The sequence below is a fragment of the Stegostoma tigrinum genome, chromosome 17 (genome assembly GCF_030684315.1).
Source record: "Stegostoma tigrinum isolate sSteTig4 chromosome 17, sSteTig4.hap1, whole genome shotgun sequence".
In the NCBI taxonomy this organism is placed as follows: domain Eukaryota; kingdom Metazoa; phylum Chordata; class Chondrichthyes; order Orectolobiformes; family Stegostomatidae; genus Stegostoma; species Stegostoma tigrinum.
The window spans coordinates 16,954,577-16,982,481 of NC_081370.1; the positions used below are offsets into that span (position 1 = coordinate 16,954,577).

General features: G+C 41.4%; 1 protein-coding gene across 3 annotated transcripts; it reads right to left on the bottom strand.

The window, feature by feature from the left end:
• Nucleotides 1–6: 6 nt before the first annotated feature.
• uevld (UEV and lactate/malate dehyrogenase domains) lies at nt 7–27,905 on the bottom strand. 3 transcript variants are annotated; one of them, XM_048545826.2, is made up of 12 exons: nt 27,748–27,905; nt 27,531–27,615; nt 22,262–22,327; nt 19,751–19,914; nt 18,280–18,415; nt 14,863–14,981; nt 11,526–11,631; nt 10,762–10,932; nt 10,198–10,368; nt 8,962–9,055; nt 2,646–2,769; nt 7–925 (listed from the first exon to the last, which is right to left on the bottom strand). In XM_048545826.2, exons 1-12 carry the CDS (start codon nt 27,787–27,789, stop codon nt 761–763), a joined length of 1,443 nt encoding a protein of 480 aa, XP_048401783.1. In that variant the 5' UTR covers nt 27,790–27,905; the 3' UTR covers nt 7–760. The 3 variants fall into 3 exon arrangements, 2 of the variants coding, with proteins under 2 accessions (XP_048401783.1, XP_048401784.1); XR_007249016.2 differs by having other exon boundaries at nt 816–925; nt 2,543–2,769; XM_048545827.2 differs by lacking the exon at nt 22,262–22,327.

Below are 27,905 nucleotides of genomic sequence, written 5' to 3' on the forward strand. Positions count from 1 at the left end.
CAGAAGTATAGATATTTTCTTTTTGTAAATAATAATCTTGCAAGATAATACATTTCAAACATTATATTTAAAAATAATTAAATCACATCAAATCTTGGTTATAAAATTATTCTATTGTTTTCACATTATGGCGTTCGGGATGTGAGACATGGTTGGTTCTGCTCTGTTCTCTTCTATGGCCTTAAAAGTGGCATTCCATATCAATAACTTGTATTTTGAAACAGTAGAGAAACAACTGGAGGACTCTGCTACACTTTGAGAACCAGTGACCTACATCACATACGATTAAGGGTTGGAAATTTTCATGCATTTGCATTTCACTTTCATTATAAAAGAAGTGAATGATTGTATTAATTGCTAATTGCACAGGTCTGGACATATTGCAGGTGTGAAGATCCCCCAAAGAGCAGTGGTTTGCATTTACCAGTTATTCTGTGTTGTGTGATAGCACTGCAGAGATTAATATTGAACAGAATGCTGGGAGAACTTCCTTCTACAGGAAAACAGACCTTTTTAAATTTAACATGCACCTGAACAGGAAGTGCTGCTACAAAGCCAAGCTAATATCTTTATGTTGAGCTAGGTGGAAGACACCAGTGGTTATATAGAGAACATGATTACATGTAAATCAAAAGGTGTGCAGCTGCCAGTTACAGGATTTAGACCGTCTGGATAAAAACAGGGCAATGTTAAATGCTGGAAGTTGATGCAGGTTCCTCAGTTTTGCCATCTATCATTTACACTTGCTCCAATCAGCAGCTTAAATTTTTAGCTGCTCAAGTAAGCTTTGTAGGGTTGCTGCACTGCTCCGCAGCTTTGCTTCCTCATCCTGAGATAGCACTGGTGCGGTTACATTCTCTACTCCAGCCATGGTGAGCATGCACGGTAGACTGAGGAATACTTCACCACTGATTCCATACCTGTTCTGTAGGAAAAACATAAACTGGGTTAGTTCTCTCAGAATCAGCGCACGACCAGGCTAAACAATGATAGTTTCTTCTCTATCTTTCTCTTTTGGGTTCGTATACACCTGTTCAAGACTACCACATTTTACAATTAAGTCAGCCTGAAAACATTCACTAGTCTAGAGGAGATACTGATTTCAAACAACTTCTGTTACAGAAACAGAATACAGAACGTTATCTGTCGCAGCAGTGACCTGTTTGTTTTGTGAGATAAACTTGCTTACATTGAAACCTAGAATAGTGAAAGACGAGAGATTATTCATCCAATTGATTTTCTCATATATTAGTCCAGGATCTGACTGCTTCTTGAATAACTTTGACTTTACCACCTTATAATGGTGCAAAATTCCAAACATCAAGTGAAATGTACTTTCTCATAATGAAACATAGGCTAATTTAACACCTCCAGACTATATGGCCATTAAATGGATCAATATACCTATCTTGATTTAATCTAACTGCCTTGGTTCCATAACATTTAACACCTTAGGTAACAAAAGGTCTATTAATCCTACATGAATTTAATTTTTTACTTGGGCTTGTTAAGGGAACAGCTAGAAATCTATATACCCGTGATAAAGTTCTTACTGGTATAAACATTCAACAGCCTTACATTAGTTTTAAGTTGCAGCACTTCGTTCTGACTTTATCCAGAGGAATCTGTTTAATTGTACCTATCTAGCATCACGCCATTATCATCCATGCTCAAGGGAATACAAGCTAAATCGGTGTAAACTGTCCACATTATTCAACTCATTTAGCACCAAACTTATTCAAATCTGTGTTGTACTCTTTGACAAGGCCAACATATCTTTGTTAGGAGAGTGGGGTCAGTGAGTTCCCAGAAGTGACTGCAACTTTTGTATTCTTTTACTAATTTCAGTTTATATCTTTGAATCTGTAGGATCTGGCTTCAACTCTATTACTGGATGACCTCCATCTCAAGCCTGCTTGCAAAACAAATTTCTAGTTTATACAGCTGGAACTGGTATAATAATTCCTTATCGCTCATTCCTTTCACATGCTCCTTACAATAAAACTGTGAGCAAAATTTGGGGCATAGATATTTCATGTGATTTGATGAGCAACATAAGCCTTAGTATTGTTATGACTCCACTGTCCTTGTTTTATTTGCCCACATTGAAACAGTTTTAATTATTTCTCCATGTTGTTTACTTATTGAAAACAGTGAACCATCATTACTTCAAGTCCTTTCTATCTGTTTTGGTTATTTTTCACCTGGCATTTGATACTTTACATTTCTAAACATTATGATTCAGCAGACGTTTTGCAGATCCAGTCTGAGGCAAGGATTGGGCTTTACTGGTTGTGCACCTTGTCAATACTCATAGCTTTAAATTCATTGGTGAAAAAGATGCTTGAGGGCATCTAAACTATAACAAAACATTCGCATAATCAGTCTGTTAAAAAGATGAAATTAAACTCAATCGTTATTTTCTTTTCTTAATCAAATTTGCAGCCAATATCCAAAACAGTCCATCAAGCAGCTCGAGTATTACTACTGCACAATGCATGTTTGCTCTCCTAGGCCTCTTGGATGTTCACATATATCATACCAGTAAGTCAGAGCAATTCATGGCCACTTCTACTGAAGAAATGCTGCAGTCCTCCAGACGTCTTGTCTTTTCATTGTGGACCTGGAAATTAGTGGAAACTCACCCTCATTAGGGTGGAGACAGAATGTGGACGTCCCAGATTTCTCAGGATAGTCTCAGTTAAATCAGCTACGGACAGACCAACCGACCACGACCTCTGACCTTTCTCCTTTAACCCTTTGACAACCCTGAAATAATGAATAACAATGGATCTGAATCTACAAACACAGGAAAGTTGCTTCTGATAGACTTCTTCCAAACAGTTAAAAAGGACTTTTTCCAGATTAGTCTGAATATCACTAAAATGCATAGGACATTTCTGCTGATGAAACTGAACTGTTCAAACTAGAAGGTTCAAATATTAACTGTTAATTTTTGCTGAGCTATCTGATTCAACCAGGGCTGCAGTCCTAGCACTAGTTTGCTTTGGTTTTCTCAATTAGAACAGTGACTACACTTTGAATCCACAGCATTGACTGTGAAGTGCTGAGGCACAAAAGGCACCTTTTATTTATGATAATGGGAACTGCCGATGCTGGAGAATCCAAGATAACAAAGTGTGGAGCTGGATGAACACGGCAGGCCAAGCAGCGTCTCAGGAGCACAAAAGCTGACGTTTCGGGCCTAGACCCTTCATCAGAGAGGGTCACACTTTGTCACCTTTTATTTATCATAGTTTATGGAGGGAAAGGTTACTTGGACTCCTACTCATAATCATGATCCAGTGATAACTACTGGAAGTTCATCAGTGGAATTCCCATGAGATCCAGATTAGGCTCAGCGGCATTTTGTTTCCACTGCAACTCTCAATAGCTAGATCGACATACAGAGAATAAATACATTACAAATGCAACTAATATGCCATGAAAAGTTTTCATTCTCTTGTGGGATGTGGGTGTCACTGGCTAGCCAGCATTTATTGCTTTTCCCTAACTGCCCTTGAGAAAGTGGTAGTGAGTTGCTTTTTTGAACCCTGAAGTCCATGTGCTGTAGGTTGACTCACAATGCTCTCAGGGAGGGAATTACAGGATTTAACCCAGTGACACTGAAGGAACAGCAATTTATTTCTAAGTCAGGGTGTTGAGTGTCTTGCAGGGGAACATTCAGGTGGTGGTGGTCTTATGGATCTGCTGCCCTTGCCCTTCTAAATGGAAGTGGTCATTGAGTCATAGAGCACAGAAACAGACCTTTTGGCCCAACCAGTACATGCCGGCTATTAACCCAGAATAAACTTGTCAGACCTGCCAATGCTTGCCCATATCCCTCCAAACATTTCTTATTCATGTACCTATCTAGATACCTTTTACATGCTGTAACTGTACCTGCATCCACCACTTCCTCTGAAGTTCATTCCATACAAAAATCAATCTCTGGCTAAAAAATTGCCCCTCATGTCTTTTTTAAATCTTTCTCCTCTCACCTGCCCTGGAGGTCTTGAAATCCCCAAAAGTCTTGAAAGTCACCTACCATTCACCTTATCTACTCCCCTCATCTTTCTGGATTATTATGCTCCAGGGACAGCTCTTCAGAGGCTGAGTTTTTACTTCCATCAGTGAGATGGGGACTGAAGAAGGGATAGAGTCTCTCAGTGAATGTCCCAGTAAAAGTGTAGATTTGCATGAATAAGAAATGTTTGGAGGGATATGGACCAAGCATTGGCAGGTGTGACAAGTTTATTTTGGGATTATGGCCGGCATGTACTGGTTGGATCAAAAGGTCTGTTTCTGTGCTCTATGACTCAATGACCACTTCCATTTAGAAGGGTTTGGCAGCAGATCCATAAGACCACCACCACCTGAATGTTCCCCTGCAAGTGTAGATTTGCGTCTCTTTATAAAAGAACACCTCCCTACCTCCTAACCCTGACAGACCCGGATCTTGCTCGGATTTACTCTCAGCTCTAAACTGATGGTTTCTCAGGAACCCAGTATTTATTCCCCTTTCTCAGGAACACTGTCCAAAATCTGTTACCTGGATTTGCAGAGATTTTCCCCTTCCTGTCGATGGACCCCTTGGTCACACCCAATCCCAATTAATCTTGTTTCCCACCTCCACCTCCCAGGAATGCTTCCCTGATGAGAATCTCTCTGATTCCAGGGCATGGACTGGGATAAAATCTCTCCAGTTTGTTGGGAAGCTGCTACCATCCCTCGGCGTTTCTCACAGGACTTAGGTACTCAGAAGAGCAGGATGGGCTGTGTTAGAGTCCAAGATTACTGGAACTTGACATTCACTAAGCGGTCCTGGATTTTAAAGGTGCTGCCTTCGGTAATAATGCAATGCATCTTGTAGATGGTACATACTGGTGCTATTGAGTATCAGTGGTGGAGGGAGTGGTTGTGGTGCCAAGAGGCCTACTTTATCCATTATGGTGTCAAAGCTTCTTGAGTGTTGTTGACAGCTACATTCATGCAAGGGAGTATCCCAACACACTAATGACTTGTGCCTTGCAGACGGTAGACAGGCTTTACGGAGTCAGGAGGTGAGTTACTCCCTCAGTATTCCTAGTCTGTGACTTGCTCTTGTAGCCACTTCATTTAAATGGCAAGTTCTACTGAATGTCTGGTCAGTGGTAACCCCAGTGTGTTCACTGATGGTGATGGTAATACCATAAAATATCATGGGGCATTGGATATATTTTCTCTTATTGGTGATGGTCATAGCCTGGCATTTGTGTGGCCACTTGTCAGTCCAAGCCTGGATATTGTTGCATTTGAACATGGACTGCTTCAGCATCTGAGGAATCACAAATGGTGCTGAACATGATGTAATCATTAGTGAACACCCTTATGATAGAGGGAAGGTCATTGGTGAAGTAGCTGAAGATGGTTTGTCTCAGAACACTATCCTGAGGAGTTCCTGCAGAGATGTCCTGGAGCTGAGATGACTGACCTCCAACAACCACAGACTAGTTCCTAGTGCGAAGTGTGACTCTAACCAGTGGAGAGTTTGCCCCGCTTCCCACTGATTCCAGTTTTGCTAAGGCTCCTTGATGCCAATGCTCTGTCAAATGCAGCCTTGATGTTAAGGGCTATCTCTCTCACCTCAGCTCTGGAATTCAACTCTTTGGTCCACGTTTGTAGCAAGGTTGTAAAGAATTCAGAAGCTGAGTAACCCTAGCAGAACCCAAACTGGTCAGTGAGCAGGTGCTACTTGATATCCCTGTTGATGACACTTTCCATCACTTTATTGATGATCAAGCGTGGACTAACGGGGTGTTAATTGACAGGGCTGGATTTAACCTGCTTTGTGTGTGCAGGACATACCTGGACAATTTTCCGTAGTATCAAATAGATGCCAGTGCTGTGGCTGTACTGGAAAAGTTTGGCTGGGAAAGCGGCAAGTTGTGGTGCACAGTCTTCAGTTCTATTGCCACAATGTTCAAGCCCATAGCTTTTGCAGTAACGAGTGCAACTTCTCCACCTCATCATTCCCCAAACCCGCACCGCCCGCTTCTATCGCCTTCTCAAAATCCACAAACCTGACTGCTTTGGTCGACCCATTGTCTTGCCTGCCTCTGCCCCACTGAACTCATCTCCACCTCTCTGGACTCCATTTTCTCCCCCTTGGTCCAGGAACTCCCTACCTACGTCCGTGACACCACCCACACCCTCCAGCTCCTCCAGAACTTCCAATTCCCCGGTCCCCAACACCTCATTTTCACCATGGACGTCCATTCCCTATACACCTGCTTTCCCTAAGCAGATGGCCTAAAGGCCCTCCGCTTCTTCCTGTCCCGCAGGGCCAACCAGTCCCCCTCCATCGACACCCTCATCCGCCTAGCTGAACTCATCCTCACCCTCAACACTTCACCTTCAATTCCTCCCACTTCCTACAGACAAAAGGGGTGGCCGTGGGTACCTGCATGGGCCCAAGCTATGCCTGCCTCTTTGTAGGTTATGTGGAACAGTCCCTCTTCCGCACCGACACTGGCCCTAAACTCCATCTCTTCCTCTATTACATTGATAGCTGTATTGGTGCCGCCTCATGCTCCCAAGAGGAGCTCGAACAGTTCATCCATTTCACCAACACCTTCCAACCCAACCTTCAGTTCACCTGGACCATCTCCAACACATCCCTCACATCCCTGGACCTTTCTGTCTCCATCTCAGGCAACCACCTACAAACCGATGTCCATTTCAAGCCCACTGACTCCCACAGCTACCTAGAATACACATCCTCCCACCCACCTTCCTGCAAAAATTCCATCCCCTATTCCCAATTCCTTCACCTCCGCCGCATCTGCTCCCAGGATGAGGCATTCCACTCCCGCACATCCCAGATGTCCTCATTCTTCAAGGACCGCAACTTCCCCCCCGCAGTGATCGAGAACGCCATCAACCATGTCTCCCGCATTTCCCGCACCTCATCCCTCACACCCCACCCCCAAAATAACCGCCAAAAGAGAATCCCCCAAGTCCTCACGTACCACCCCACCAACCTCCGGATACAACGCATTATCCTCCAACACTTCTGCCATCTACAATCCGACCCCACCACCAAAGACATTTTTCCAACCACATCCTTGTCTGCCTTCCAGAGAGACAACTCTCTCCGCGACTGCCTTGTCTGCTCCACAGTCCCCCCTCAACCACACCACACCCAGCACTTTCCCCTGCAACAGCAGGAAGTGCTACACCTGCCCCCACTCCTCCCCCCACGCCTCCCCCCTCACCCCCATCCCAGGCCCCAAGATGACTTTCCACATAAAGCAGATGTTCACCTGCACATCCGCCAATGTGGCATACAGCATCCACTGTACACGGTGTGGCTTGCTCTACACTGGGGAAATCAAGCGGAAGCTTGGGGACCGCTTTGCAGAACATCTATGCTTGGTTCGCATTAAACAACTGCACCTCCCAGTCGTGGACCATTTTAACTCCTCCTCCCATTCCTTAGACGACATGTCCAACCTGGGCCTCCTGCAGTGCCATAATGATGCCACCCGTAGGTTGCAGGAACAACAACTTATATTCCGCTTGGGAATCCTGCAGCCTAATGGTATCAATATGGATTTCACCAGCTTCAAAATCTCCCCTCCCTCCACTGCATCCCTAAACCAGCCCAGTTTGTCCCAGCCTGCCTAACCTGTTCTTCCTCTCACCTACCCCCTCTCCCACCTCAAGCCGCACCTCCATTTCCTACCTACTAACCTCATCCTGCCCCCTTGACCTGTCCGTCCTCCCCGGACTGACCTATCTGCTCCCTACCTCCCCACCCATACTCTCCTCTTCACCTATCTTCTCCTCTATCCATCTTCAGTCCTCCTCCCCCTCTCTCCCTATTTATTTCAGAATCCTCTCCCCATCCCCCTTTTCTGATAAAGAGTCTAGGCCTGAAACATCAGCTTTTGTGCTCCTATGATGCTGCTTGGCCTGTGTTCATCCAGCTCCACACTTTGTCATCTTGGATTCTCCAGCATCTGCAGTTCCCACTATCTCTGAAGTGCAACTAACCATTTCTTGTTATCAAGTTATCAAGTTCTGAATTCTTCATCCTTATCTCTGGGCTGATTTGCTGGGCTTTTCCATCATTAAGGATATTTGTGGAGCTTCCTCCTCCACTGAATTATTTAATTGTCCACCACCGTTTATGACAGGACGTGGCAGGACTGCAGAGCCTCTATCTATTTGCTGGCTGTGGGATTGCTTAACTCTGCCTATCACTTGCTACTTATGCTGTTTGGCAAGCACATAACCCCATTTGGTAGATTCACCAGGTAGACACCTCATGTTTAGGTATGTCTGGTGCAGCAGTTCCTGGCATGTCCTCCTGCACTCTCCATTGGACCCCTGGCTTAATGATAATGGTTGAGTGAGGTATATGCCAGACCATGAGGTTGCAGATTGTGTTGGAGTACAATTCTGCTGCTGCTGATGGCCCACATGCCTCATGGATGCCCAATTTTGATTTGCTAGATCACTTTGAAAGTTACACCTTTCAGCACAGCACGATGGAGGGTATTCTCAATGTGAAGCCAGCAATTTGTCTCCACAAGGATTGTAAGGTGGTCACTATTGCCGATATTGTCATGACAGATGCATCAAGTGTGCAGTCAAATGTGTTTTTCACTCTTGTTGGTTATCTTATCACCTGCTGCCAATCCAACCTAGCAGCTATGTCCTTTAGGACCCAACTGCCTCGATCAGTAGTGCTGCTGCCGAGCCACTCTTGGTGGTGGATATTGAAATCCCCCATCCAGAGAGCCACCCGCAGTGCTTCCTCCAAGTGTTGTTCAACATGGAGGAGTACTGATACATCAGCTGAGGGAGGAGTGAGAGGAGGAAATGAAATTGAGAGTAGGAGTTACAGGAGACTGAAATATTTCCCTGAAATATTTTGACTTTCTACAAAGCTTCTGGACTACTTAGTTTTCCTACCTGTATGCCAACTGCTTCCAGCTGTCATGGTCCGTGATTATATCTGGGCTCCTAATTTTCCCACCACCTACCTCAGGGCCTTGCCACACAGCCACTGAAAAACAAATTTAAAAATCCAAAGCATTACCACAGTTTAAAACTTCATTCACAGGTTGTGGGAGTCGCTGGGTACATTAGCAATTATTATCCATCCTCATTGCTCTTCCCCAATTAGCTTTAAGATTAGGTTATTTCTGGATCTGTGATCAAATATTCTATTATTTTGCATCCTAACATCAAATCAAATATTCCAATGTATAATAAAAGCTCAGCAGGTCTGGCAGCATTTCACAGATACTAGAAGACCTGCTGAATTTCTTCAGCATTTGAGTTTGTTTCTGATTCCCATCAGTTGCAGTATTTTTGTTTTATATTAAAAAAATTCAATTGAAATATGGGACACATGCCCAAGTTGGCACAAAAACCAGAGCAGTTTTTAATTTTCACATGGATAGTTCAACACTTTGATAGAGGAAGAGAACAGCAGCATCTGGAGCTACACTCTCAATGAACATCTGAGCAAATATTCATTGGATATTTAACTGAGCATACGATGTGTGAATAACCTGTCAAGATTGATGGAATGAATGTTAAGATCATCTGCCATTCTGTTTGAGACATTATAAGCTCAGCTAGATATGCAAAATCAACCTGGGGGTCAATTCTAATCCAGCTTTCAAAGGAGATTGGACAAGGTCAAAACTAAGGAAACAGTCCAATTTTCATATTTTGACAGCTGCCCCAAAGGTGCAATCATAGTTTGGCTTACTTTGGAACAGTAACATTTTATTTTACAATCATAAAACTACATGGATTGTAGCAACATTTACTGTGCCTGTTCATGAAGTACTACTAGGCACATACCTTCTGAGACATTCTGAACAAGTAATTAGCAGTTTGAGCACCCCTTCTCCATTAATAAATACACTATCAGTTCGTAGGTTCACCTGCACTAATTAAAGCATCAACCATGCAATTTTCTGGATTATATATTTGGAGGAATCAGTTTTCCATGAGATTCTGATCAGAACATACTTGTTCTTTTGTTCCATGCTGGTGACAGCAATTCATTGCAGTGTAGAGAATGCAAAGAACAGTGCCGGGATGGGATGCAGCCAGCAAAGTAGCATTTTACTTCAACTTGCTGCATGAGATCAAGAGGTACAGTAAGAATTAGTCGATTTGCAACATCCGTACCTTCATTCTCTCCATGTTCACCAATGATCCAGGCCTCCTTCTCAACGGATGCTTTCAAGTGTTTCCCCAGGACAGACTGGAATCGTTGAGTATTCAAGTTACAACCAGTCCCAATCACGCGGTGCGAAGAAAACCCACTTAGCTTCCAGCCTACATGCGTCATCACGTCAACTACCAGACCAGACAGCAAACATTACACACTGAGGCATAGTAAGATAATATAGCAAAATATCCTGTGGTCACTAGGATCCTCTGTAACCAGCAAACAGCAAGCCATATGAAAAATGTTCCGTTCTCTTGGGCATTTTGGATTTGTACTCCTAATACTGTGAAGTTCCCCAATCTTTGGAACTAATAAGCAACTTGTATCTCATCCTTTATCTTACTTCTTCTTCAAGACCCAGGAAAAGTACTCAAGGCTTTTGAATTTTCGTGACCCTGCTCTAACAATCTCCGACATAACTAGCACTCTTGAAATCTATACCTAGAGTAAAGAACATTCCTGCTATAATAAACCTACATTATTTCCCAGGAAATAATCTATTGAATTGATGGGCTGTGTACCTGGCTGGGAAGCAACGATGAGTACACAGTTGGGACTGTATCGCACTGCATTGGGGATGATCTTCCTGAACAGATCCACGTTGCTTTGTAACGCTTTCAGATAGGACTCCTCACCACTCCAGGTATTCGCTGTAATAATTACTACATTAGAACCTGCTGAAATTGAAAAATCTAGAAGAGAAGAGAAAATACAGACATTTCAGAGAAGGGTTACCTATTCAAAGGTTTGCGAACGGACAGATAATAAGCAGTGATTTTCTGCTCTATTACCCATGTAATCTTTGCTCTAAGTCATGCAGTTCGGCTGGTAGGGAGATTGACACTATTGTTTTTGTTATTGAGGGCACAAATATAAGAATCAAGGATCATCAATTAATGTTGCCAGTTATTTCCAGCCAGACCCACCTAGGCTTCCTTTTCCATTACATGATGCAAATGAACCCTCAAAAATAATGAAAACGTTCACAAAGCTCACTGGCGTTCTTTTAATCTTTCATGGGATGTGGGCATTGTGAGCTAGGCCTTAGGCTCTGGTTATTAGTTCAATGACATTGCCATGACGCCTCGGCCTCTCCTATTGCCGTTACCAACCTGTTTGTTCAGAGAAGGTTGGGTTAGATACATGAGATCTTGTTTCATAATTTTCTTTGAAGTAGAGATAAATCTCTAGTTGTTAGCCATGTTTGAAACAAATGCGTTTATTTCTAATTTTTAAAAAAAGTTGAAGTTTATGTGCTGTATTTGCCCAGTCAGATTACACAAACCATTGCTGATTTCAACTCTAGGCAGACCGAAAACCTCCATGTCCAGTGATCCTCCCTTTATAGCATTTTCTGAGGTTGAAACGACTGCCAATTTTTCTGCAACTTCCTGGAGACAAATAAAAATCCACATTATTTTGTTTATCTAATATTCTCTCTTTCTAAAAATCTTGCCTCTTCTCATTAAGTACAACTAATGGGTTTGATAACCCCGTAGCATTTCATCGCTTCTTCAAGTTCATGTTTAGATACGGAGTTTAAGCTAACTATTTGGCTGCCATGTTGGTGGAGATTGTCATTTTACAGCCTTCAGAGCCATCATATTAACCCACCAGTCTTTCAAGGTGAAACCAAGTTTACTTAATGCACTTCGAAATCAAGGTTACAATATAATTGTAACAATTCAGTGAGACAAGATCATGAAGGGATTTGATAGGTACAAAAGCTCCCAATTCTGGGGAAATCCAAAATTAACGGCTGTAAGAATAAAATAATCACCAATAAATGAAATAAGTAATTCAGGAGAAATTCATTTACCCAGAGATTGGGTTAAAATGCGTAATTTGCAAACATTTGGTGTAGTTGACGAAAATAGTATATAAAGACAGTTAATGGGAAATTGAGAGAGAAAGGAACAAAAGACAACAAGTATCTGATGAAGCTAAATGACAAAGAAAGATAGATTCTTGACTATTAACAATGCTATGGGTTGATGAGAAAGGTGGGATTCTGACAATAATCAGATCAGCCATGGTTTTACTGAAAGGTAAAGCAGGCTTGAGGAACTTACTCTGATTCTAATTTGTATGTTTGTAAAAGTAATGTCGGGGGTGTTCATGGGCAACATAAATCCTGGATGATTTCACACTTGTATGTAACTTCATTTCACTGCTTTATAACTGCATTAGGACATGTATGACAAAAATGTTCAAAGAACAGCATTTACCAATGTTTCATCAGTGAGATTTTTGAAATTGATGCCAGTTTGGACAGTACTAAAATCAGCCATTTATGGGAATTACTGATCTTTATTTAACTTAATCTGGGATTTGAAGGGTCTAGGCCCGAAACGTTAGCTTTTGTGCTCCTGAGATGCTGCTTGGCCTGCTGTGTTCATCCAGCCTCACATTTTATTTTCATGGTATTGCCTCCAGTCTTTAAACAGGTTACCTTCTCAACAGATGTTTCAAACTGATGTTGAGGCTTGGTTTTGGTTATGCTTGTTGGGCTAAGGCTTGATCTTATTCCTCCTGCTGTCAGCAGACTTCCCCTAGTGTCACTCATTCTAATTACACATTGATTTCAGCTATGATCCTGGTTATTTAAGAACTTTAAGGTCGATGTCAAAAGTGATTGACAAGACCTCACTTCGTCGTTTTTGTGTTTTGAATTGATACTAGAGTTGATCATGATTTTAATAAACTGTGAAGAGGAAGGTGGATGCAGCAAATAGAAAAAACACTGCTCAGTTAATCTAACCAATTTAGTTAAACTTACCTTTAAGACACTGAAATATCTTGGCATTCCCATCTCCAAAATCGCCTTCAAACATTCAATGTCTGCTCTCCTTCAACACTGGCACTTTGCACATACTTGATTTTAATTACTCCACCACATGCAGTAATGTTTTCAGCTCTAAGTCCCATGCTCTGGAATGCCCACTTAAACCCTTAAGCACTTGTACCATCCTTTAAAATTTTCCTGAAAATCTACTTCTCTACCAAACTTTTCTCATCTGTCTTGATGTCTCTTTTAGTGGTTGGTGTCAAATTTGGATTGTTAATATCCAGAAACCATTTTGACTCAGTTTGTAATTACTCTAATTGATTTGAATAACTATACTTCCAAATCCCTCTGCAACTCTATCACACTTAGACACTCAATTCCTGGGAAGTATACGGCATCCTTATTCTTACTAAGAAAATATAACCATTTTACATTTATCAATATTAAGGTCAAAAATTGCCAAGTTACATTGCTATGCTACAAGTCTATTAATACCTTCCTGCATTTTGTTACACTCTCCTTCTGTATTAACTACAAACTACTCTTCACTCCATCTGTTGTGTGCATAGTTTTAAATTGTACTTCCAATTCCAAAGTCCGAAGTGCTTACATAAATGCTGATCATCATGGTCCCAAAACCAATCCTAATGGAAAACCACTTTCAACCTTCTGACAGACTGAGTAACCAGCTTTAACTTCCACCCCCTGTTTTCTGCTTTATGGTCAGCTTGCATCTGATACATGTTGTATATTATAAATGTAGTATGAGTGTAGTTACAAATTTATTATGCAGTATCTGATAAAAGGCCTTTTGAAAATCTTAGTTGTTCCACTGTATCTATCTTCTCTTATTTCTTCAAATAATTTATTAAAATTGATCTTTCTTGTTAAAATTCATGTTGACCATTCCACTATATTTTGTGTCACTGGCTCGGCAGCGTTTATTGTCCATCCCTAATTACCCAGAGGGCTGTTCAAAGTCAGCCACATTGTTACGGGTCCGGAGTCACATGTAGGCCAGAATAGGTGAGGATGGCTGTTTCCTTCCTATAAGGACATTAGTGAACCGGGCAGGTTATTCTGACAATTGACAATAGATTCATGGTCATCATTAGATTCTTCAGATATTCCACTGAATTCAACTTCCACCATCTGCCATGACGGGATTCAAACTCAGGTTCCCAGAATGTTATCCAGGTCTCTGTATTAACGGTACAGCGATAATACCACAAGGCCATTAGTTTCCCCTTGTCTGATCCTCCTTTTTAAACATAAGATTCACACTCGCAATCTATCAGTCCTCTGGCAGTATTCTACTTTTCTTATCAATTTGTTTCTTTTCTAACCTTATTTTATTAGCAGTAGTTGTAATCCTTCTGGATCAGGATAAGTTATCTTTTGTAAGTTGGTTAGTTCATCAATTCCCTGCTCCCCACCGTCCTTCTACCTTTCATGCCCTTTTAACATTTTTGATTTTTTCTTCTCATGTCATTTTCATATTTTAATCCTCCAGGTTTATGCCGAAGCAAAGTAAAGTAGTTATAATAATTATTCAAACTTTCTTCATTAATGCCTTTGAATTTAGCCTTCAGAGGCCCTGTTTCCATTCTCATTTTCTTTCATATGTCAATATAATATTTTACCATTTATTTTATCTCTCCTCTGTTGTTTCTCTTTGCCCTAATAGCTTTTTTCAAAAATCATTCCTAACAGTTTTATATTCCCTTAAGACCATAAATGGTTCTTTGCTGCTAATATTATACAACAAGACAGCTTCAATTAAATCATGGGTAAACAACGTCCAGACATGGACATATTAGGTTAACCGTTTTACCTTTGCTAAAATGCTCATGGCACATGCCATTCCCAAGTCGCCATCACCAAGCACAGTAACTTTGCCAAAGCGTTGCTCACCAGCTTCCAACTTTGATCGACGACTGATGTCAGACAGACCTGTACATGATGATTAAAACCATATCACAGTCTCATTTTCACATTTCTGCTTTTTAAAAAGACAATTTTAACATTTGCTCATTTTCTCTATTTAATCCCCTCTTTGTTGAAAATACTTAATTCTGCTGAGATAGAAGTTTTGTAATTTCTAGTAACATTTCAAAAATTTAACCAAGTAACTATTCCTCATGTCAAAGCTGATGATACTGAAGTAGATCTGATGAGCCATGTTGCCCAGCTTGGAGCTTCGCTGTTGGTTAGGGATCATTAGTAAATCAAAGCTATGATACAGAAGTCCAGTCTCCATACTTGTGGTCTGGAGCCTTGCTGCACAAAATTGTCTCCCATGTCTATTTAAGTCTGGGAGTTATTAGAGATGTTCTGATTCTTCACAGTATTATGTTCTAAGCTCATATCATGGATTGTTATTTTCGTTCCTGAATTTAAAAAAGAGGATGGAAGAAATTCAGGAACAACAGACCAATTGCGGTAGAGCTGGTGCCATCTTTTTACCACCCCTGCTTATTGATCCCATATATTCCTTTTGACCAATCATCCAGCCTGCAAAATCTCCACTTTCCAGATCTTTATCACCTTTGGCCTCAGCTCTCCGGTTGTCTTCTTGCAGTCCTCACTCAGCCTCTTTATTCAGTAATTCCTTATCTTTGGTGACTTCAATAATATTGAACCATCTCTCCATGTCATTAACTTTACCAAACCATATCCAAAACCATTTATGGGCTTCAGATTGGTATGACAGGTCGGCACAACATCGACGGCCGAAGGGCCTGTACTGTGCTGTAATGTTCTATGTTCTATATCCCTACACAACCTCATAATAAACATAAACTTTCTTAAATACACCATTGTATTATTTTTATTTGAAAGTCAGGATTCCTTACGGAGTACTTTTTGACTAGATCACCTTCACCATTCATAGCTCCTTATGAACTTCAACTTCTTCATTCCTAGAAAAAAAGCACCATCTGCCCCTCAATAATAGTCTCTGTAAATCTCAAGATGCTTGCCTCAGGCACACCATAGAGGCATTCAAGCCATGAAAGTTTCTCCAGATATTTCTCAGTGCCCAGTTTTCTGTCTTTGGGGATCAGTCTCCGTTCTTCTCTTCAACCACATCCAGGACTTACATGTGTTGCTAGTCAGAAATGGACACAAAGACATGTGGTCGAAACTAAACTTGGTGCGTTTTGAACTGTCCCAACTTGTAGTCTATAATTCAGCATTCTATTGGCTTTATAAACTGCAGTTTTGCAGATACTGGGCATTATAATTCTCTAAATCTTATTTGATTAACCCTCGGTAGTTCAGGGAATAATTATATTAGCCACTTGTTTTCCTTTTGTCCAGTACTTCACATTTGTCCAAGGCAAATTTCATCTGCTCACTTACTTTAACGTCTTGAAGCTTCTATTGTTTGACACCATCTCCAGTTTGCTTCTAAATTCAAACCATTAATATAAATTAGGAATAGTAAAGGCCCAAAAATTAATTCCTGGGGTAGTCCCACATAGTTCTTCTAACAAGTACAGGTCACCTGCTAATTTTCTTAACCAGTCCCAGTTTTTACTTGCATAGAAACATAGGATAGGATAGGAGCAGGAGGAAGCCATTCAGCCCTTCTAGCCTGCTCGGCCATTTGTCACAATCATGACACAATCCAACTCAATAGCCTAATCCTACTTTCTCTCCGTAAGCACTGATCCCATTTGCTCCAAGTGCTATATCTAGCTGTCTCTCGAATACATTCAATCTGTTGGCTCCTCATCTCCATCTTAAATCGTCTACCCTGAATCCTCATCCTGTGACTCCCTGTTCTGGGCACACCCATCATCAGGAACATCTACCCTGTGTAGTCCTGTTGAATTTTATAAGCCCCAAGAGATTCCCCCTCATTCATCTGAACTCCAGTGAAAACAATCCTAAACTAGCCAATCTCTCCTCATATACCATCCCCAGAATCTGCCTTGTAAACCTTCGCTGCACTCCCTTGAAAGCAACAGCATCCTTCCTCAGAAAAGACCAGAAGGATCACAATATTCTCGGTGTGGCCTCACCAAGCCTTGTATAGCTGCAACAACACTTCCCTGCTCCTGTACTTGAAACGTCTCACAATGAAGGCCACCATACCATTTGCCTTCTTTACCGCCTGCTGCACCTGCATGTTTACCTTCAGCAACTGGTGCACAAGGATACCCAGGTCCTGCTGCACACTCCCCTCTCTCAATTTACAGCCATTCAGGTAGTAATGAGTTCTTGTTTTTGTTTACTGAATTGCCTCAGCTTTAAGTTTTATTTGTTTTACAATCTTTACTTTGTCAATTTTTCCACTACATCAAGATGCAACACATCAATATCTTTTCAGTCTATTTAGCAAGCCACTTTCTCAAAAAAGTCCCTTGACTTGGACTTGAATTGGATACTGGGGTTCATGTTGACTGTTGCTTATCGGGTTATCATTTGGGTAATCCTCAAAAGGGACGCAGGTAAACCTTGTGGTGTATCTTGATGTGTAGAAAACTAATAATCTTTCATCCTTTACTCTGTAAAATTAAGTTTAAAGATGTGAGATTTCAGGTTAGATAACAAGAATAGATAAGAAACTGTCTCAAGCATAGGAAGAAGAAGGATTGATGAAGTGACAAGTAATACCCCATGAATGGATCTGTGTTTGGACCCATACAGTTTATGGAAGGCACCTGGCTCATATCCTCGCTACTGAACACTTCTGGGGAAACAAATTAGCTATCTTACATTGATCTTCATTTTCAACTGGGCTGACACCTTTTAGAGTTTGCCACTTCTCTTTGGCTGTCTTCTAACCATTAAAACAATGAAAGAAATTCTACTTGTTATATCGCTGGTGCTTGTAAGTGAAAGCAGAAACTAGAGCCAGTCTTCACTTGGAATTGATTTATTCACAGCATGAAAGATATCTCCTAACTTAGCCCATATCCCATGTCACTAAATGTCTCTTTATGTTTGCTTGGGCAACCAACTAATCAATGTCCTTTCATAAAATACAACCTCAATTATTAGATAACACCACTCTTTGCTCTGTCTTTTCTAAACCTCTCTTTGACACTCTGAACACTTTAAAAAAAACTGCCTGGAAGACAACAGAATGAAACTGTCCATAAATTCAAAAGGAAGCTGTATAGATTTATTTCTGAAAGAAAAGACTGAAGATTATAAGCGTTGTGACTGGGCAGATGATGTACATAGTAATATCTTTTTGTTCTAAATACCTCTGTGCCAGAGTAAACAAAACTTCACAAACCTGAAGAAATATCAGCCAAGTAGGTATTGAGCTCTGCCAGGGATATGCCATCAATAGAAGGCTTCGCATATAAAGGTGGCACTTCCTCGAACTTTGTGATCATTTCATGTAATAAACCAACTACATCTGTTTTTGGCTAGAGTTAAAGAAAGAACAATTAAAACATATTTGGCATGGGAATTGAGTTTAAGAGCCATGAGGTTATGCTGTAGCATTATAAAACACTGGTTAGACCATACTTGGAATATCATGTTTAGTTCTGGTCGCCTCATTATAGGAAGGATGAGGAAGCTTTGAAGAGGGTGCAGAGGAGATTTACCAGGATGCTGCCTGGACTGGAGGGCAGGTCTTATGAGGAAAGATTGAGGGAGCTAGGGATTTTCTCAATGGAGCAAAGAAGGATGAGAAATGGCTTGACAGAGGTGTACAAGATGATGAGAGGCATAGATAGAGTGGACAACCAGAGACTTTTTCCCAGGGCGGAAATGACTATCACGAGAGGGCGTAATTTTAAGGTGACTGGAGGAAGGTATAGGAGAGATATCAGAGACAGGTTCTTTACACAAAGTGGTGGGTGCATGGAATGAGCTGCCGGCAGTGATAGCGGAGTCAGATACATTAGGGACATTTAAGTGACTCTCGGACAGGCACATGGGTGATAGTAAAATGTAGGGTATGCAGGATAGTTTGATCTTAGAGTAGGATACCAGGTCGGCAAAACATCGTGAGCCGAAGAGCCTGTACTGTTCTATGTTCATATTTTTAGAGAAAAGATGGCTAACTTCTGTCTCAGCTTTTGTGCTTCTGAGATGCTGCTTGGCCTGCTGTGTTCATCCAGCTCCACACTTTGTTATCTAACTTCTGTCTCTTCTTGTATTTAATGCAGTAGAAACAACTGATAGACACGTGGTCACCAGAACCAATCTGTTGGCTACCAGTTAACTTTCAGTCTGATGTTGGTAGGTGGGAGCTATGATGGTGTTGCATGACTTATCATCTCATGTTCTACCTTATTGGGAAACATCTTGGACAGAACAGTTAGGTTCAGGTTTTTCTCACTGTGAAGCTACAACATCAAACAGGACGTTGCCTAATACAGGACACTGCGTAGATTGTCCTCTGAGGGTAAGCCTACAGAACGACTGCATAAGTACAACTGCTATCACCACCTGCAGATCAGCAGCTTTACACATTTCCCAGAGTCTATAAGTCAACACTAAATGCCATTAGCCCCTTGCAGTCCAGTACCTATCTCACAACCCGAATGTCTCACAAACCAAAGGTACTCCTGCATCATGGGTGTCTGAGTGCTCAACTGTTCTCCACAGTGAGCCACACTGAGTACTATATTGCCAGCCTGAAGGCTAGTGCTCTATACCCATCCAGTAGACCCCCTGCCGGATTCTGTTCACATGCCAAAGTTTCCCAGTTTTACTTCTTTGTAATGTTGCCACTGTCTCAGGTTTCTTACATGACTCCAGTGTTGCAGGTATGGTAAATAAATGCGCCCTTGCAAATCTACATGTTTGCCCTCACGAATAACCATGTTTGAGGTTGGTTGCAGGAAGCACAAAGGAGGGCCAAAAGGATGAGAGTCAAGAATCCATATTCGAATAGGAATATTATAGGATGATCCTGGATGACAAAACAAAGAGAAACAGATTTTAAGTCAATTCAGAACACAAAATGCACACAGATTACAAAGGTATGTTTGTTCAAAGGATTTTATTAATAGTCGAAACAAAACTGTGAAATGGAAACCAAACTAAAAATCGATAAAATAAGATTCTGCCATTTCTAATACAGACATACATTACAATTACAGGAAGCTGTAATAAGTGCAGACATGGAATCTGACGGTAATACAGAATCAATTTAGATGTATAAAATTTACAGGTAATGCTACTTTGAGAGCACACTGAAGAAAGGTTGCAGCTGAACCATGCAACTCAACAGAAAATTCTACCAATTGAGGTCAAAATCAAATAACTACATTGTGTTTAAAAAAATGTGTCAGATTTCATTCAACTTCCAAAGATAAATGTTTGGCCACTTTCGTGGCCCTGAAGGTGAGGAATATAAATCTTCCATCTGGATATCCTCCTGGCTGAGTTCCCTTCTCTACAGGTTTTAAGGGAGAGGAGAAAGTTTTAAAAAGAACATGAGGGGCAACTTTATCTTTTACATGGAGTGGTTCATGAGTAGAATGAACAGCCAGAAGAAGTGGTGGATGCAGGTATAGTTATAACATTTAAAAGACATTTGGACAAGTACAGAAACTGAACTAGAACTGCTATGCAGAGAAGGCTAGGGGACGGCACTAGGTAAATTGCTCATTCAAAGAGATAGCCCAGGCACAATTTGTCATCATAGAATTCCTAGTGTGGAAACACACAGTGTGGAAACAGACTCTTCAGCCCAACAAGTCCATACCGACCTTCAGCATCCTACCCAGACCCATTCCCTTATAAACCACCTAATCTACACATCCCTGAACATTAAGGGCAATTTAGCATGGCCAATCCACCTAGACTGCACATCTTTGGACCGTGGGTAGAAACCAGAGCACCCAGAGGAAACCCGCATAGACATGGGAAGAATGTGCAAACTCCACACCGACAGTTGCCTGAGGGTGCAATCGAACCTGGGTCCCTGGCGCTGTGAGGCAACCTTGCTAACCACTGAGCCACCTTGTCACCTAGGTAAAGTGGCCTCCTTTTGTGCTGTAACCATTCTGCAAAGTCCATCCAAATAAATTTCAGCTGTTTCTGTGTCTATAGAAAGCAAAGGTAGCATCACAAGCAACCAGCATTCCTGTACAAAATATGTGGCATAATCCATATTCTTAGGTCCTGACCGGGAACAGATTTCTCGTAGTGAACTTGACTAAGGAAGTGAATCCTTGAGTAGAATTCCAGAAAAGATGCGATACATTACATAATCATCTCTCAGATTGTGACTCATGAAAAATTGGTTGGTGGATGCACTGGCAAGGTCAGAATTTTTTGCCCATTTCTAATTGCACTTAGCAGCTTGCAGGGTTATTTCAGGCAGCAATTAAGAGTGACTGTGGTGGGTGATATACTGGTGGTGGTTAGTAGATGGAGGGAAAAAAACATGGGCGATTTGGTGATGGGGAAAAACCATTCACTTGTGTACAACAGCACTTCAAAACATTAAAAAAAAATTTGAAAAGTGACTGTGTATCTGGAATCACTTGTACACTAGACCAAGGACAGCAGATTTCTTTCCTTAAAAGGCATGAGTAAACCAAAGGGATCTTTGTGACAACATTGCACAAACGAAAAGGACAAAGGTCCATTTCAAGCTTTAGTGCAATTCCAAATCACACAACAATTCTTTGGCTTTGTGATAAAACGGTTGCAATCCTATATCACAATACTGACATTAAATATTTGTTCTTCATGTACATATGTGTTTCTCCCCTTTGAGTTTTTCTTCTGAATGTAGTTTTTTCTAGGTATGGTTCATGGGATCAGGAGTGTCTCTAACACACCGCTACCATCAACTCACTCTAAAAGTACCTTGCCAATATGGTTAATGCATTAGGACTTCAATAATACTATGATAGTAATGTGAAATGTTCACTCTGAATCTTATATATGGAAAATCAGCTAATGGTAAATATCGTCTTAATCCAAATTTGGGCTTTGAAGGGAACATTTTAAGCAGTAGAATACTGTATCAATCCAGGTTTGCCCCAAAGATCACAGAAATATAATGAAAGGAAATAGGGTGTGAAACATGATTGCAAATGAATGGCTTAAAGCATATCTGTTTAAACTGCATTCTTTTCTACAGCATATAGTACTACATATCTTGTAACAACACTGGATTCTTCAACTGATAGGATAAGGCTTACATTAATAGCGAAAAGAATTATCCTGCTCTGACACACTGAGGCTTACTTTGATATCTAAGAGGAACAGTTCTCAGCTCTAGCATGAGGAGAAAAGTTTACCTTGATACCTAACAGGAATGGTGCCAATTAAGTTCAGCAGATCTTTCTGGGAGCCATCGCTGAAAGCTGTAGTTAAACAGAAAACTTTTTTAGTCCTATTCAGCTGCTGGATTCTGACTGGATTAGTGTATAAAACATTAACTGAAGAGCTGTTTGCACATCTATGGCTACCTATTCACAAACTATATTCAGGAGATTCAATGACTTGGCCTAGACAGTATTCTGCGGAAATGAGTTCCACAGATTCACCACTTTCTCGCTGAAGAAAACCCTCCTCATCTCAGTTCTAAAGGGTCATTTTTGCACTCATGCCCTCTGGTCTGAGTCTCTCATACTAGTGGAAACATCTTCTCTACACCCACACTATCCAGGTGTCTCAGTATTCTATAAATTTCAATGAGGTATCCCCTCATCCTTCTAAACTCCACTGAGCACAAACCCAGAGTCCTCAAACTGCACCTCATATGACAAGCTCTTCATCCTTAGGATAATTCCTGTAAACATCGTCTGGATCCCCTACCACACTAGCACATCTTTCTTTAGATACAGGGCGCAAAATGGCTGACAATATTCCAAACATAGTCTGACCAGTGCCTTATACAGATTCAGTAGTACATCTCTACTCTTGTATTCTATGCCTTTTAAATGAATGTCAACATTACATTTGCTTTCCTAACTGCCAAATGAACCTGCACATTAACCTTAAGAGAATCCTGAAGTAGGACTCCAGTCCCTTGTGCTTCAGAGTTCCAAAGCCTTTCACCATTTATAAAATAGTCTAAGCCTCTATTGTTCCTACCTATTCTTCCCACACTTTCCCACATTGTATTCCACCTGCCACTTCTCTGATCACTATCTCAGCCTATCCAAGTCCTCCTGCAGCCTTCTCACTTGCTTGACTCTACCTGTCTTTCAACTTATCTTTCTGTCACTGCAAACTTGGTAACAATGGCTTCAGTTCCTTCATCCAGATGGTTAATGTACAACGTGAATAGCTGTGGGCCCAAAATAGACCCCTGCAGAATTCCACTAGATACTAGTTGCCAACCTGAAAAAGACCACTTTATCCTTATTCTCTGCCTTTTCCAATCAGCTAATTCTCTAGCCATGCCAGTTTCTTACTCCTAATGCCATGGGCTCATCTTATTTTGCAACTTCCTGTGCTGCACATTGTCAAAGGCCTTCTGGAAATGCAAATAGATCCCAACCACTGGCTCTTGTTTGTCTAACTTCCTCGTTTCTATCTCAAAAAATTCTAACAGATGTGTCAGGCATGACCTCCCCTAAACAAAGTTGTGCTGACTCAGCCCTATTTCACCAAGCACTTCAAGTGCTCCTCAATCTTATCCCTAATAATGGACTCTGGAATCTTAACAACAACCAGAGTCAAGGTAACCAACCCATAAATTTCCTGTCTTTTGTCTCCCTCCCTTCTTATAAAGGGATGTTACATGAGGTATTTTCCAGTCCTCTGGGACTCTCCCTGGCTTCAGTGATTCCTGAAAGATCACCATCAACGCCTTCAAAATCTCCTCAGTCATCTCCTTCAGAACTCTGGGGTGTGGTCCATCTGGTTCAGGCGACTTCTCCACCTTTAGAATTTTCAATCTCCTGTTCTCACGACCTTCTCCTTTGTACTGCTACACTCACCTCTGCCCCCGACTCCCTTCTGCTATGCTCCTGCTGTCTTCCACCAAGAAGACTGATACAAAGAGGAAGTGATGTCCCAGTGTTATTCTCCTAGACTATTAATCCAGAGACCTGGGTAATTCTGGATGTGAGTTTGCTCGCTGAGCTGGAAGGTTAGTTTTCAGACGTTTCGTCACCATTCTAGGTAACATCATCAGTGAGCCTCTGATGAAGTGCTGGTGTTATGTCCCACTTTCTATTTAACATAACACCAGTGCTTCATCCGAGGCTCACTGATGATGTTACCTAGAATGGTGACGAAACATCTGAAACCTAACCTTCCAGCTCAGTGAGCAAACTCACATCCTGAAACTCAACCTGAGCTATAAATCTTCTCAAAACTTGCTACCTGGGTAATTCCTGGGGACCCAGGTTTGAATTCTTGAGCTCTTCCACCCTCTCTGCCTGATAACTTTTTCAGGGAATTTTAATAACCTCTGCTGAGCCCTCCCCACCGCCTTTGACTTTTTCCATAACTTTCCATGCAACTGAACCCATACCCCTACTATTTAATTTAAAGCTTTATTCTCAGTTATGCCTTTCACCAAGGCTCTGGTCCCAACATGACTCAGATGGAGACCATCAGAACAGTTCCCTCCTTCCCCAGTGCTGGTGCTAATATCTCAAGAACTTGAACCTGTTTCTCCCACATCAGTCTTTGAGCCACAAATTTACCTCTTTAATCTTGGTGATGCTGTGTCAATTAGCCTGTGGCTCAGGTACTAATCCAGAGATTATCACTTTTTTGGTTCTGTCTTTAAATTTAGCCCCGAGTTGCTCACATTCCTTCAGCAGAATACCCCGACGCCAACCTTGAATGGCTCCCTCCAGCATGATGCAGTGGTCAGTTTGCTCATTCTCCCTACAGCCCTGCTCTAATCCACACAGGGAGCAAGAATCTCAAACCTGTTATACAAGCTTAAGGGCTGAAGCTCCTTCAGAACTACCTCCTGGCTTTCTCTGTCTGCCTCACTTGTAGTCACGCTCTCCTGTCCCTGACCATTGACTGAATTCGAGGTAAGGAAATGTGTGTGACTGCTTCTTGAAACACAGGTCCAGGTAACCCTCCGTCTCCCCGATGCGTAGCAGCGTTCACAGCTCAGTCTCCAGTTCATCACCTCTGGCTCAGAGTTCCTTAAGCAACCAACGCTTGCCACAGATATGGTCACTACAAGTCACAATAGGGTCCACCAGCTTCCACATTATGCAGGTACAACACATTGTCTATTGTTACATCTTCTTCCCCACATCTCACCTAAAGATTTTATAACTTGGAATATCGATCCACCAGTCCTGTTTCTCCTTCAACCATGTCTCCGTGTCAGCAATGATATGACAACCCTATGCATTAATTAACAACCTCAACTAACATGTCTTATTCAGAAAGCTTTTTGCATCAAAATAAATACCATCCAACTTTGCCACGCTCCCTCTGCCTTAACTGAATACATTCACACTGTTCTCTAGACTGACTTCATTATTCTTCTATATTCATCTGTGCATCACCCCATACTGTACCTCTACTTCATATATCATTCCACTGCCAAACTAGTTTAAACCGCCACAAGCTACAGTTGAGAAAACATCAAAGTGGAATGCAAGCCTTCTTCTTACTGGACATCCACATACATGTTTTATTTTCCCCAGCAGGGATCAGGGGAGAAGAAACTAATCTAATGTTTTTCTCTTTCCTTACCTAGAGGCACGGGCCTCAGCACTTACCACCAAACTCAGCATAAACTGAACCACAGACATAAAATATAAAACTTTCTTCTATTTCATTCTCCTACTTCTCATCCACATTCTGTGCTTCAGCAAGACCACACGAAAGTACAGAATTAGTTTTCACATGTATCCTGTTGACACACAGCTCCACCTCACCATCACTTCCAACATTGCTAAATTATCAAATATCTACCATTGGAAATGCAAAAATTTCTTCCAATTAGGCAAAGGCTGAAGCTATTGCTTTAGGTTCCTACTCAAAACTCCATTTCCCAAATATTGGTTCCATCCATCTTCCCAGACAACTTGGTTTGTTCATAAACTTAATGTCACATATAGACAGACAGGTCAAGGGGGCAGGATGAGCTTCCAACCTCAATTGTGCTTTCACTAAGTCTGCCTATTTCCACTTCCACAACATCACCCACCTTTGCCTATCAATGAACTCACTTGCGGCTGAAATCCTCATTCATGTTTTTGGTAACTTGACTACTCCAATTCACTCCTAGTTGATCTCCTATATCCTATCTTCTGTAAACTTTAGGTTGCTCAAACCTTTGGCACGGCTTTAGCTCAAATGTCCTGTTCCCCCAGCATAACTGTGATTGCTGACCCACAATAGATCCCAGTCAAATAACACACTGATTTTAAAAATTCTTATCCTTTCTTTCAAATTTCTTCATAACTTTGCTGCTCCTGATCTCTGTAATCTCCTTCAGCCCATAATCCTCGAAGGCAGCCTCAGAGGGTACTAAGAGATGAGAAACAATTTTTTTAAATTTTAAATATGTATGTGGATGAGCACTTGAAATGTCATAGCAATTCAAAGCTATGGGTCTACTGCTGGAAAGTAGAATCAGTGCAGATAAATTGTTGCAAACTTGATAAGCCAAAGGACCTCTTCTGTGCTAAATAAAAACCAAAAGAACTGTGGATGCTGGAAATCAGAAGTAAAAACAGAAATTTCCAGTAAAAGTTCAGTAGTTCTGGCAGCATCTGTGCAGAGAGATCAGAATTAATGTTTCGGATCCAGTCACCCTGCCTCACAACTATTGAGGAAGGGTCACTGGACACAAAAAGTTAACTTTGATTTCTCTCTTAAGATACTGCCGGACCTGCTGAGCTTTTGCAGCAATTTCTGTTTTATTTCTGACCTCTTTGGTGCTGTATGATTCTATGACTCTACACAGGGCTCAGTTAGCTAGATGGCTGGTTTGCAGTGCAGAGTAACACCAACAACATGTTCAAGTTTGCACACTGGCTGGGTCTACCATGAAAAACACTCCTTCTCGAACTCTTCCCTCTGCTGAGTAGTGGCAACCCGCAAGTTAAACTAGCATCAGTTGTCCCTCTATATTGAGAACACCCTATGGTCCAGTAGGTCTATGGTGGCATTTGTTTAATGACTACATCTGTACTTCACAAAATCTAGCTCTTTACTATCCCTGTTTAAATTACTGTACAATTAGCATCAGTGCCCAAACCTCTGGAAATCCCACCCACCCCCAACATTGGGTTCATTCTTTAAGACACTTAAAATTTACTGTGACCAAGCTTACAATCAGCTGATTAATATGTGTGAGGTTGTCATTTTTTGTCACACTCCTGTGAAGTGCCTTAGGGTGTTAAAACCATTGTATTGGCTAGTCATAAACACACCAGGCTTCTACTGGTGTGTTGCTTTCTGACCTAATGCTTCAAGTCAAATGTTGGGTATGGCTGCCCTCCTGATATTACCACCCAATCACACTGATCACATCCTTCAAATTCGTCACACCAGCATATCACTGTCTTGTTTCATTATAGGTCGTTATGCAATTCCTCTTTGTTGAAGAATTTAATTTGAAAAACTTACTGTATACGTCCATTGATGATTTAAGTTCAGGAAATTTTTTATGCACATTCTTCAGCTCCTCTACAGTTAGGTCCCGAAACTTATACTGAAAAAAAACACAAGATGAATCCAGTCAAGCTGAAATTTAATCTATCCATTATCCACCATCCTCCATATTAGGTACCTCCTATTTTCCTTCTCCCCATAATAGTTATCACCTATCCCCTCAGTACCTCACCTTGCCTAGCTGTTTTATCAACGCCTTCTCATTAAACTCCATTTCTTGGCTGAGAATTTCAATCTTTTTCGCTCCCACTATTACTACTTCCGCTGCCAACTCCTGAACAAATAATATGAGCGGAGACTGGAATCTAGCGTGAGGCGGGACTTGGTAGA

Excerpts from the sequence above, each read along its gene's own strand:
- uevld (XM_048545826.2), bottom strand. The coding sequence starts at position 27,789 with ATGGAGTTTAATGAGAAGGCGTTGATAAAACAGCTAGGCAAG. Across the intron at positions 10,369-10,761 it reads CATCGTTGCTTCCCAGCCAG|TTGACGTGATGACGCATGTA; the intron begins GTACACAGCCCA and ends CTGGTCTGGTAG. Across the intron at positions 2,770-8,961 it reads TGGAAGCAGTTGGCATACAG|GGTTGTCAAAGGGTTAAAGG; the intron begins GTAGGAAAACTA and ends TCATTATTTCAG.